Raw genomic sequence first — 12,756 nt, 5'->3', positions numbered from 1 at the left:
ACTTCACTGAAAACTAACTTTCCAGGTGTTACGTGGAGAGGGGGGTTCTGGGACAGTTAAACTTGGAAGCCATACTGTTAAGTGATAAACACCATTAGTCTCCACACTGTGGGAAGCACCTCATAACACCAGGGAAACAGGGGTGGAGACACCTTACTCTGCATCCTTGCAATTCTAAGCATCCTCTAGAGCAGCCCACACCTGGAGTTCTCCAGCTGCAACATTCCATGGCCCCAGTCCGTCAGCTCCTCTCCAACGCAGGGTGCAGTGGGCTTCGCTTCTGCACACAGAAGGCAGGTGGCCTGCGGCTGTCGCCAGGCATCCACAGTGACGGCCGAGCCATGGGGTATGAGTCAAATGAACAGCGTTCTTTCTCTTACAAGGAGGAGTATCATTAAAGACTCGTATATTTTTTGGACTTATTTTGTAGCTGCCACAAAGTAAGTGAGGACGATGAAAAGCAACAATGAAAACCTGTCCCTCGCGGGCAGTGCCGTGTGCCAGGTGCCCTGAGGCAGCTTAATGAACGTCCTCACCTTGATCGCTGAAGAGCCCCACGAGAGCGTACCGCTGGCCTCATTATTTTTATGATCAACCCTATTGTACGGATGAGGAGTCCGAGGCATAGTCAGAGCGGGTAATTTTCAGAGTTCAGAGAAGGTGGAGCTGGAGTTCACGCTAAGGAGTCCGACTCCTGAGTGTTAACCTGTACACCCTCGCTGCCTGGGTCTCTAAGGCAAGATGAGGAGGGCAGGCAGATATATCCGGCCGCTGGAAAATGGGGGTGACGGGCATGAAAAATAGGGCATGTTGAGTGGTGTGCTGGCAAACGTTTAACAGCTGGCTCTCACTGGAAGGACAGGCTCCTAACACATCGTGTTGGGCAAATTCCATGGTGTAAATGCTCCCGTGTGGATGACTTCAAGCTACCAAATGTTTAGCAACTGGCTCTCAAAACTCCAGAAGATTCAACACTTGACTCTCGCAAGACATGATGAATCGGCACCACGTTCGCTTGCATTATTTTCTACAGCACCAGGAGTATTATAGTTAATTTTACATCAATTCCCTTATCATCTACCTATATTTGAAGACCTTTTAGTTTCCCACATATCCTCATCTAACTACAATATTCCATGTGTTGGAGAACGATTCTGATATAAAACTATTTTAAGTGAAAATAACTCATTTTCTTGGTTTACAATAAATATGAATATACCCAACTTTATTATATTTAAACATTTATCAAAAATATATTTATAGAGAAGCAGGTAAAGAGAGAATTTAAACCATAAGAAAAAGAACTCTTGATTTAGGAGGGTTATGAAGAAATTCAATTTAGTTTCTAGTTCCACCATCAGCCCTGTTTAAAGAGTATATAAGCCTCTACGTACTTAACTTCTACTAACAGTGACTTGGTGACTTGCACTGAATCTATTTAAGCTTGCCTATTATAAGGGTTCCCTTAGTCACAGGACTGAGCTTTGGCACAAAAAACCAGTTCAGTCTGAGTGACAGAATTAACAAAGTCATTCATGTGCCCTTAGGCAAAGGTAACGTGATGATGATAGGACTACTATAGAGAATTAAATGCACTTACCGTGAGCTGACGGTGGCACACATTAACACATCATTTAACATGAAGACTCGGCGTTCTTTGGTTTTAACAATCTCTCCTCTGTCGTTGTAAACGGTTTCTATCATATCATCTGATCGAATGAGGTATCGGCTTCCACTGCTGAGAAGCTGGACATTCAAAACACAGCGCAGGGACCACAGTTGAGTTTACCCGGAAAAGAAAAAGACAAGGAAAAGTCTGGTATGGAGTCTGAGGGTGACTTTTCCAAACTGAGCGCTTTACGGAAATCGTTCCTATGTTCACCGTGACTGCGCTGAACATCCGCCTCCTTCCTCACAGACTTTCACCGCACAGTTGGCCCTCCCGTGATTTAAACACTACATTAACCAGGAACGGTGAGGAATGGAAGGAATTGTTTTTTAATTTTACTTTTCCCCAAGTAAACCTAATTAAGCATAGTTAAATGACTATCTTAACTTCTTAAGGTAGGCCATATTTTACTTCACTGAGCCAAACCAAAACCATCAGTTCTTCAGAAAGACGCTTTGTGTGAACCAAGACAATGGTATGCGATGTAGAAGTCATCCTACCTTTTTTGTTTGTTTGTTCTGAAACCAAGCCTCGCTCTGTTACCCAGGCTGGAGTGTAGCGGCACAATCTCAACTCACTGCAACCTCCACCTCCTGGGTTCAATTGATTCTCGTGCCTCCGCCTCTCGAGTAGCTGGGACCACAGGTGTGCGCCACTACACCCGGCTAATTTGTTTCTCTTTGTATTTTTAGTAGAGACGGGGTTTCGATATGTTGGTCAGGCTGGTCTGGAACTCCTGACCTCAAGTGATCCACCCAGCTCGGCCTCCCAAAGGGCTGGGATCACAGGCATGAGCCACCGCACCCGGCCAATACTTATAAAAACTCAGCCCACAAGAAAAACAGAGTCCTCAGCCCTGGTGGTCTGTGCTGTCGTTTGATTCTAAATCTACGCTGCTGCCCAGCTCTGAGCAACCAGCGAGACACCCGCCTCCCTGACTGTCCTTGCCAAGTGCATGGGAACGATGAGGCGTGTGGGTGACATTCAGTGTGAAGCATCATCCCCTCTTCCCGGGCCTCTGGGCTTGCTCCGTGCCCCATGTGGATTCAGAGGTTCAAGTGCCACAGGGAGCATGATTTTAAATAACATCAACCATGTCAAGAATATAACTGAATACAATTTGCTGCTTATAAACGTTCCTACATAAAACACTTGGAGAACTGGGGAAAATATGTGGCTTAAAGTGTATTACCATAAAGTTCACACAGTTAAATTACTGAATGTCATTGTAATGTAAGAAACTACTCCTAATGACAAAACAAACAATGATTTTTAGCAATAATGAATATTAGATGCAATAACTTAACACAGTTCATACAAATTACCATCTCCCTGTGAGCCAGGGCCTTCAATGAATACGGGAAAGCCCACATAAAATCAGAGTACTGCTGCAGACAAGTAGTTATGGTTATGTAAGCATCAAGCTGAAATTTAGCCTGGCAAGTGAACTGCCGCCCTCTGGGTCCTGCATCTCTTTTCATGGCCAATGCAGCTTAGCCCATGCATAGGTGAAGAAAAAAAATGTTTGTGATTTTTTTTTTTTTTTTTTGAAATAGGCTTTTGCTCCATCACCCAGGCTAGAGAGCAGCAGCTCAATAACAGCTCACCACAGCCTGGACCTCCCATGCTCAAGCAATCCTCTGGCCTCAGCCTCCCACGTAGCTCGGACTATACAGGTGCATGCCACTGTGCCCAGCTAATTTTTTTTTCTTTTTTTAGATATGAGGTCTCACTATCATGCCCAGGCTGGTCTCGAACTCCTGGGCTCCAGCGATCTTCCCACCTCAGCCTCCCAAAGTGCTGGGCTTACAGGTGTGAGCCACTGTGCCTAGCCTGTAAATATTTTCAGCTTTAACTATTACTATCTGAAATTAAATACAGTTATTTTGAAAGGAAAATTAAGCTAAAGGAGTTGCTCTTAACCCTTTGGGAGGTCCTGGATCTATTTGAGGGTCTAATGAATGTATGAATCTCTTTCCTAAGAAAATGCAGACAGGCTGTTAAGGTTTTACATACAATTTCCACGTTGGTGAGACTCTCCCGAAGGCCTCCATCCACCCCGGTTAAGAACTCTGGGCTAAGGGAATTACTCCAAACGATCCAAAAGATTAGTATTGCTGGACAACGACACCTTATTAGCACAAAGCAAAAATAATTTTGGAATAGAGTTGAAGAAAACCTCTCAACCTTGTTCAGGTATCTTTCGTTTATGGCTTTGGCTATTTGCTTAACTTCACAGCGTTGATCAGCATCTCTCTTTCTTTCATTTAACTTCTCTGCTAGTGTTTCGAGCTCTGTCAGGGCCATCTGAAGAGGCAGCCTGTCGGGGTGGCCTTTGGAGGTGTTCTTCAGCATGTCCTACAAGCAACAGGGGAGAGGTGGGCGGTTACCATGTGCACACTCCCAGTGCAACAACAGTCGTGTCACCCACCAGCTGACAATGGAAAGGAGGCAGTGGCATCCATCATCCCGGGGAAAAATAAAGTCAGTTCTTGGTAAGGGATGATGAGCTGAGTGAGTCACGACTTGGCTGAACATATGAACAGCTTCCTTTGCAAAAACAAAATTGAAAAAATAGCACTGCACAATAAAGGAAACGCTAAATATGAACATATCACAATCTCAGAAATACTGTGCACTTGGAACGATGCTGATGATGATGATAGATTGTCCTTCTCAAGTTGAGTCAGACAGATGAACCCACGCACAGATGGGTCCAGCTACTTTCTTCAAAACACCAGTCTCCCAGTTTCCAATGTGCAGGAGTTCTGTGGTGCCGAATACTGCACCCATGGTGTCAACTCACACAGCAGGATTGAGTCTCTCTCACACTGACAAAGGAACTGATTTTAGGGCGGCAAAGATGCATCACACTATCATGGTGGGTACATGTCACTAAATGTTCATCCAAACGCACCGAATGCACAGCACAAGGGTACACCCTCCTGCAACTGTGGCCACTGGGCAATGGCTGCGTGGCCACGCAGGCTCCTGGTTGTCACAAATGCACTCTGGTGGAGATGTGGGGGGAGGGGGGCTGTGCATGTTGGGGGAGGGGTAGATGGGAAATCTCTGTACTTTCCACTCAATTTTGCTGCGACCCTACAATTTCTCTTAAAAAGTAGTCTTTAAAAAAAGGGAGTTGAGCTACCTCTTCTCCCAGTTAAGGTTTCAGACAAGCACGAGGAGGTCAAAGTGAGGGTATGTGGCACAAATCAACAACAACCGCCAGCAAAAAATGACGCACTGCTGCCAATCACAGGATAAACGTTAACAGGCAATAACAAAAGGACACTTTTGTCACCTTGGTTTTATGCAGGGCCTTTTGTTTCCCAGCTTTCGTTCACATTCGACACACTGACGTTTGCTGAAGGGGCAAACGTGAACTTGAATCGCTCTTTCTGAGAATTAAATGTGGTTCTGCAATGAGATCACACGGACACAGGGAGGGGAGCATCACACACCGGGGCCTGTCGCGGGGTGGGGCTGAGGGGAGGGAGAGCATTAAGACAAATACCTAATGCACGTGGGGCTTAAAACCTAGATGACAGGTTGCTAGGTGCAGCAACCCACCATGGCACATGTATACCTGTGAAACAAACCTGCACATTCTGCACACATATCCCAGAACTTAGAGTGAAAAAAAAAAAATGTGGTTCTGCATCTTGCCTACCAACTTTTACATGTTTATAGGAATATTAGCAGTCATGGAATTCAACAGTGTGCTTATCTTTTTAAACCTTTTTTTAAAATCTGGAAAGGACACTGCATAAATGATCAAATGTTTCCAGTTTGTAATGAACATAAACTATTCTATACATTTGTTTTCCTATGAGTCACAACGAATTCTATCAAGGCAAAAAAGAACAATCTTAATACTAGTTCTGCACCAAAACCACACACTGGTGGTGGCACTGGGGACTCGGCGTGCGATGGAGACAGCAGCCAGCACAGGGTGGAGTCCAACATGCCGTGGGGCCACTGAGCACAGCCAGGGGCATCCACCGGGCTGGCAGCCACCCAAGGAGGCCCAGGAAAGGAGAAAAGTGAAGTTTCTCACTGCTGTTGTTACCAGAAATTGTTACTTATCTTTGCACAACAACGGAGAGAAATAGGTAGCTGGGATAAAGTAAGACAAATGTCACAGGGCCAATGGATGTTTCTGGATCCATGGGAGAAACGGACAGTACCAGCATAGCCAGGGTAAGCTGGCTTCACTGCCTGAGCCAGGGGACAGCTGTGGCTTCACAGCACCTGTCTTAGAAAGAAGGTCTGGGAGCACTAACCAGGAAAAATGCAGGCAAGACCGGAGAGCAGAGACCAGGAGAGTCACTGGGAGGAAGAGGACAGAGGGTGTCCAGGCCTCTCCACACTGTCTCCCCATCCACCTACACTCAGCACACGGACCACGGCAGAAGGCAGGAGGGAGGGTATGTGCTTGTACCTGCTGACTCTCTGCAGCCCATCTCCTCGCCCAATCCCAGGTGCCCTGAGCACCCATACCTGAGGTAGAGCCCCTCAGGCACATCCACATAATGACTCCAGACACAGACACCGCCTTGTTTCCAACTGTGCTTCTTCCGAAGTACGTGGACCCACCCTGCTCCCCTCCGAGAACACTCTAGGATGCGCCAGCGTTTCATCAAATGTGGGCAAAAAGTGTCCCTGAGGGAAACTGCTCAGCACATCTAGGATCTGCAGTTTGTTTTGTCAGATCAAGGCAAAGACCATTTTCTCCTTCAGGGGCAACAGACCCTGTGTGGGAAATTCTAAGGAGGGTCTCTGGAGGCAAGGAGGGAGGAGGACGGGGACAGCTGTGTGCAAACTGACCTACATAAGTCTGCCGGTGACGATCTGGAAGAGCACACTGAATCTTTCTAAATGCAAGTCTTTTGACACCCAAGTTCCTGAGTTTATTACATAACTGGAATTTTGAGTTCAAGAATGTTCTTCCTCAGAGAACTTAAGTATTTAGAAGTATGTTTTCAAAAAAGAAAAGAGCGTACAAAATTCTTACAAAAACAGATTTGTAAATGGCACAGTGTGTAATGGGCAGGCCGTGCCCATCCGACAGTGCATGTCTGCAGTGTTCCATCCGCTGCTTTTCCCAAAGTCCTGGCTGGCATTCTTTTGGGGTGTGGACAGTGTACTAGATTTGTGGCTGGACAACTGTGTTAGAATCCCAGCACATCTATCGGGCTATGTCACCTTGGGAGAATCATCAGCTTCCCTAAACCTCAGTTTCCTAGAGCATAACTCAGTTTCCTAGCGCATAAAAAAGGGGCAACGACCTCCCTAGGGCGGCTGAAGGTGGATGGAAACGTGGAAGCTGCTCGGGCTCCTCAAAATCTCAGTGGAGGCTTTTCCCTGCAGTTCTCTCTCCTGTTCCCTTTCCAGCAGCCCCACCCACCCCTTCTGTCTAAAAGAATGTATTTTGGAAAATACCTAGGCAAAAGTAGTTACTTACATACTTGTAGTTACTTATTTACATTTAACCAAAACCTAACAAGCTCGTTTGAAAATTATATCCAAATTTAATAAATTAAAAAAATTTTAAAAAGTATTCTGATACATCATAGAAAGCCAACAACGTGCGTGACCTCACAACACAGTCAGTGCTTGCTGTTGTCCCTGGCGACCAAGAACGACCCAGGGACTCACTGGCACATCGCTAAACACAGGGCATGTGGGCTGGTTCACCCGTATGGTTTAGGAGGCTACACAGGGTGTGTGGGCCGGTTCACCCGCCTGTATGGTTCACAGCCTGGTGACACTCTCCCAGCTGTGGCTGAATAACTAATGTCTAACAGGCAGCCTGACCCCCTTCCTCCCAAGCGCCAGACTCCCTCACACAAGGAAGCTCATCCATCACGTCTGTGGCTGCTTGCCGGAAACCAACAGCGTCTCACATGTATTAGAACTCAGTATATATTTGTCAGCTAAAGAAATAAAACACACTTTGAATATTTTGATCTAGGGAAAAAACAGCTTTTGTTATTAATGCTGTAATACAGGCAAACTGTACATTGTTAAAAATATAAGCGAGAGGATAAAATTAACATGACCCATCAACCTGACCATGGAAAGAGCCCATGTCAGTGTGTGTATCCTTTTTCGTATACACACGAAAGAGCCCATGTCAGTGTGTGTATCCCATATTTTAGTGTGTATCCTTTTTCGTACTTTGATGACTACCTTTATTTCAAAAGAATGTGCCATGGATTTGGTTGGTCAAAAATAAAAATAAAAGCCTCAGTGGAAGGGGACTTCACACTATTTCCCAGGCGCCAGTTCATTTCTGGCCATGATTCCACCAGTTCATCTTCAATCGGCTCTAATAAGCAGGCAGGCCAAGCAAAGTCCTCTGATTTAATTAGAAAAAGCAAGCTGCGCAATCATTGAAAAATCAACACAGGCAGAAACCAGCATGGACTCTCCTTTGAAATAGCCTCCCTGGAGGCATGGCATTCATTTAAATAAATGGGTGCTGAGCCCCGCAGCTTACAGGGTCACCTGGGCTCCAGGGTATGTGGGAAGGTCGGAAAATGAGCAGGCAACCACACACTGCATCAGACGTGACCTAGAGACCGTCCGCTGTGAGACGTCATGTCAGCACATGACCTAGAGGCCGTCCGCTGTGAGATGTCATGTCAGCAAGTGACCTAGAGGCCGTCCGCTGTGAGACGTCATGTCAGCACGTGACCTAGAGGCCGTCCACTGTGAGATGTCATATCAGCACTCAGAACAGGCCTACTGTTCACAGCCACAGGTATCCAATTGAGAATCCTTAGTTTAGAGAAATGAGGGTCCAGTGGAAAGTGTCTTCACCATCGTAGCATCTCCCTGTCCTCGGTGATTTGCTGTTAAATCAGTGATGGGTATGTTTTGTTTAAATCTATTCTTAGCTTTCCAAGCCTGTCCATCCCCTCTGGGCACAGAGGCGAGAATCATTTTTCATGTGATTCTAGACCAGACACAGACACACTGGAGAAGGGAGCCGTGACCTGTGGGCCACTGATAACCAAGCCCTGCGGCCCCCCAGTGCTGGGGCCCCGCAAGACAGCGCATGAGGCAGGCCAGGGGCCACGAACACCCCTCCCCACAGCCCATCCCCTCTGTCCGCCAAGGCCGGCCTCGCAGGCACTGGGCCCTACAGCTGCCCCGGGCGTAGGGTGACTCTCCGCAGGTCTCCACCTGCCTCTACCCCCCACCTCCTGTAACTGCCTAGAGAGGAGATGGGGAGGCCCGAGGGGCAGCCACTCCAAAGTGGAGGAACAGACGCCATTTTCAAATGAGTCATGGGCGAGCCAGAGGACTAGCCTGAGGAGGTCTCCGTGAAGCACTTACCTGGAGCAGGAGGATGAACTGTGGGAACCTCTGGATGGGCTTCATCATCAGGCTGTAGAGCGTGGTTCGATCGGGGCTGGCCTCCTGTTCCTGCTGTGGAGGAAGGCACCGGGGTCACCTCCCCACAGGGCTGCCATGCCCTCCCTGCCCCTGGGGCTGCCTCCTCCCCACCACACTGAACACTCGGGAAAGTCAAAAGCCTGCACCTTGTCTTCAGCTACAAGAAGAAACTTGGCCAAATACCTTCCACCTACTTTCAACACCTGCTCTAGGGGCTTCCGCTTTGCTGCAGGGGCTGGGCCTCACATGTTGGCCTCAGCTCCGGGGGTGAATTCCCCAGGCCAGGGGACTGGGCAGATTCCAGGGGCTGTCTTTGGGTGTCTGTGTTCTGGCCACAGTGGGTCCCCAGAAAAGGCTGGCAACCTCTTCTGGTGCCATGGGCAGAAGGACGTCCTGGAGGCTGAGGGCTCCTCTCCCTGAGCACATCGGGGATGTGCAGTGGGGCCATTTGCTACCAAGGCTGTTGGGCAATGTTGACCTGGGGGGAGTCTCCAGTTCCCTCTGCTGAGGGGGCTGTGCGGTGAAGAGGGCCGACAGCACAGACCTGGCTGTGCCCCGGCCTCTCAGCTCACAGGGCACCTGACTCTTTGCGGCTCAGGTCCTGGAGCTATGAAATGGGACGAGAGAGTCTATCTCCCAAGGCCACGTGGCAGCCGCCGAGCTGAGGAGTGGGCACTGCGGTCACGGCCACGGCTGACATCCTTAATGGGACTACAACAAAATCCCCAGAGGGAGTGAGCTCTTAGGTGAGTCCATGTTTTCTTTCCCCAAGAGAAAGAGATGGTTCCCTAGCCAAAGGACAGAGGCCACAACTATCCACAGTGGGAACTGTGATCCGATCCCTTAGGACAGAGCCCACAACTGTCCAGAGGGGGAACTGCGATCCGATGCCTTAGGACAGAGCCCACAACTGTCCAGAGTGGGAACTGCAATCTGATCCCTTAGCAAACCTCCATGGGCCACAGACTGTGCTCCAGGAGGAGCAAGAGCCGCCGTGCTGGATAAGGCAGAGGGAAAATATTCCAGCTTCAATGACACGTTGCTGTGGGCAAGAATACTTGCCCTGTGTTCACTCGCTCCAGGTAGCAGCAGTTTCCAAGAAACAGTCCAAGTAACAAGAACACATTTTGTCCCCGGGGTTTATCATGCAAATGAGGAGCTCCACAAAGGAGACTCAGTTCCGCGGATGTCTTTGAAGGGGGTTTCAGCCTGGTTCATTGTGCAGCGAACTGTCAGAACACAGCCTCGGACACGCATCCCACGACTGGGGAAGCCCTGCCTGCCTGCTGATTAAATAACGCTAACCCACACCCATCAGGGGACGTGCTCCCCATCACTGCCAGGTCAGAGACCACTGAGGAAGGCCATCAGTGCTGTCCTCAGCATTGGGAGGAACACAGCCTGCGTCCTCCTCAGGTAGGGCCCGTTCCAGGCTCTGACTCTCCAGGCCGGTGCCTATCCCGATCCCAAAGAGGCCTGGAATTGAGATGTTTAGTTTATTTGATTCCTAATACCATACCGAAGGACAGTGAGGAAAAGGTAACTTTGGGCCGATCTTGACTTCTTTTTTGGGGATCTGATTTTAACTTTCTTTCTGTCTATCTGCTGATACACTTTTAAGGATGTGCAAATAAAATTGTTTTCAAAAAGCTACATTAGGACCTAAAATTCATCTTCATTTCTAGCATTAATCCAATACCTAGGGCATTATTGGTACCGAAATCTTAATAATGAATAACTGCAGTCAGAGCCAAGGTTTGACATGTAACTTGTTATCAGATGGTGTTAAAACCCAAATGAAAAAAAAATGTGCTTACCTTTAAAAATTCAAGAAAAGTGGGCTTTGTGGCACATGTTTTCTTGAGGACTGCCACAGCTGTGCTGAAATTGTTCACATATTCACTGTATGCATCCAGCACCATGGACTTAGAAAACTGAAACACAGGAGGAAATTCAGAGAGAAATCACAGAGTCCAGATATCCCTTTTCCAACATAAAACAGAAGATTTGAAACTCGCCCTCAAAATACTCTTTCAGTCACTGTGATGTTTTCATAAGATAAACTTTATTATGACTGTGTGAGTTTTTTTCTTTAAGCAAGCTTGTTAGGAGTTAAGTTGCTGGTTTGATCTTATTGTTTGACCCCAGAGCACTTTCTGACATCCTTGTTCAAAACCATGGTAATTTGGGTTTCAGTTAAGAATGTCCTGACTACAGACAAATAAGGATGGTGATTTTAAGTTCCTGCCAAGTCTCACTTGGTGGGTTCAACCTCCAGGCAAGAAAGTCATGCAACTCATTCCATGGTGGGCCCAATATCCTGAGAAACAGGCCTCAACCACACCCTGGAAATGGGGGCTGGGGGCCGGGGCTGATCCTGCTTCTCTAGCGTAACATACAATGCCCCACACATGTTCGTTTTCCTAAAAGCACAAAGGTTTTCTGTTAAGAGGCAGAAACATTTGCCCTTGCTGTCAATATTCAAAGAGAGAAAAATCACTCTAAGTTGTTCTAAGAAACCGTAAATCCTTTAGGATGGATGGCAGAGCTCTGGTGTGACTGGCATTGACAGCAGGAATGCTTTCATCAAAATTCTATTTCTTAAAAAAATCTGTTTGCATTTTTAAAAATGTTGGGAATGTAGGTATTTAAAGAACAGTGATAAGGTTGAACCTAATATATAAAACAGCCAGAAAAAAAATCCAATAACAAAATAAATATCCAATATTTCTCTTTTTTTAACGATCCATAAACAGTATTATGCAAATATCTTTGTAAGAATTTTGTTTCCATGTTTATTCAAAGCATTTATAGACCTCATCAAGTACATATACAAACTATATAGGAAAACATTTCACGTATTATTATTATAACATTCACTTAACAAGAGGAACGCTTTTTTTTAAACTTGCAAGCTTATATACCTTTGATAGCATCATAGTCTTAAATAATTATAGAAACCAATCTGTTTCACTCATAATCCTTTACATCTAGGTAGAATCCAACCAATATACACTAAGTATGATTCATACACGGAGTGAGGATAAAATGACTCAAAATTGCCCATGCAGAAACCACCAGTGGTTTCCAGGCAGCTAACCCTTTCTCCTGCCAGGAAGAGTTAATGCAAGCTGTTGTAACATCATATTCCTGTGTCACAGCATAGGGCCAAAAGCCTGTTATCTACACAACAGAAGCTACAGCCAAGGGCAAAAGTTTGAGAAAACATCTAGGAATTTTCCCATCATGTGTTTTCTATTTTTCCCAGGCACAGATAATTCTGCACCGAGAAAGTGACACCTAGATCAGGAAGAGAACCTGTGTGAGGGCTTAAAAATGGCAATTTTACAACATTGCCAAACACACGGCATCCTTGTTCAAAAACAAAAAGCTTCAGCAAATCATCTAATGGGGCATCCAAGACTCGATAAAGTGCATATTTTTAAATGTCCTCAGATATAGCTTTTGTCTGGAGCGTCTGCCTTTCTAAAGCCTTGGCCTCCCTGGTAAAGATCCATTTATCATTTCCCTAGTGCACACGCTTGGCCAGGGCATTGCAACTTCAGCCTGGTCTTTGGATAGAACTGCACACTAGTCAGCTTGCAGGAGCTCAGGGGCAAAACATCAGCCTAAGAAGGGAAGACAGGACAGGTGCATGGAGAGCCCCGTGGACATCCAGG

At 46.7% G+C, this 12,756-nt stretch overlaps 1 protein-coding gene across 3 annotated transcripts in view; it reads right to left on the bottom strand.

Moving 5' to 3' along the window:
- Nucleotides 1-12,756, bottom strand: part of ARHGEF10 (Rho guanine nucleotide exchange factor 10) — a 143,068-nt gene that overhangs the window by 54,973 nt on the left and 75,339 nt on the right. For all 3 annotated transcript variants that reach the window (XM_054497978.2, XM_054497977.2, XM_063668496.1), the window contains 4 exons: nt 10,894-11,010; nt 9,017-9,109; nt 3,857-4,027; nt 1,601-1,746 (listed from right to left, as the gene is read on the bottom strand). In XM_054497978.2, the coding sequence (XP_054353953.1) occupies nt 1,601-1,746; nt 3,857-4,027; nt 9,017-9,109; nt 10,894-11,010 (527 nt within the window). The remainder of the gene's footprint in view (nt 1-1,600; nt 1,747-3,856; nt 4,028-9,016; nt 9,110-10,893; nt 11,011-12,756) is intronic.

This window comes from Pongo pygmaeus, chromosome 7 (assembly GCF_028885625.2).
Source record: "Pongo pygmaeus isolate AG05252 chromosome 7, NHGRI_mPonPyg2-v2.0_pri, whole genome shotgun sequence".
Lineage (NCBI taxonomy): Eukaryota > Metazoa > Chordata > Mammalia > Primates > Hominidae > Pongo > Pongo pygmaeus.
Note: the sequence above shows the minus strand (reverse complement) of the source record. Positions and strands in the feature narration are given on the sequence as shown.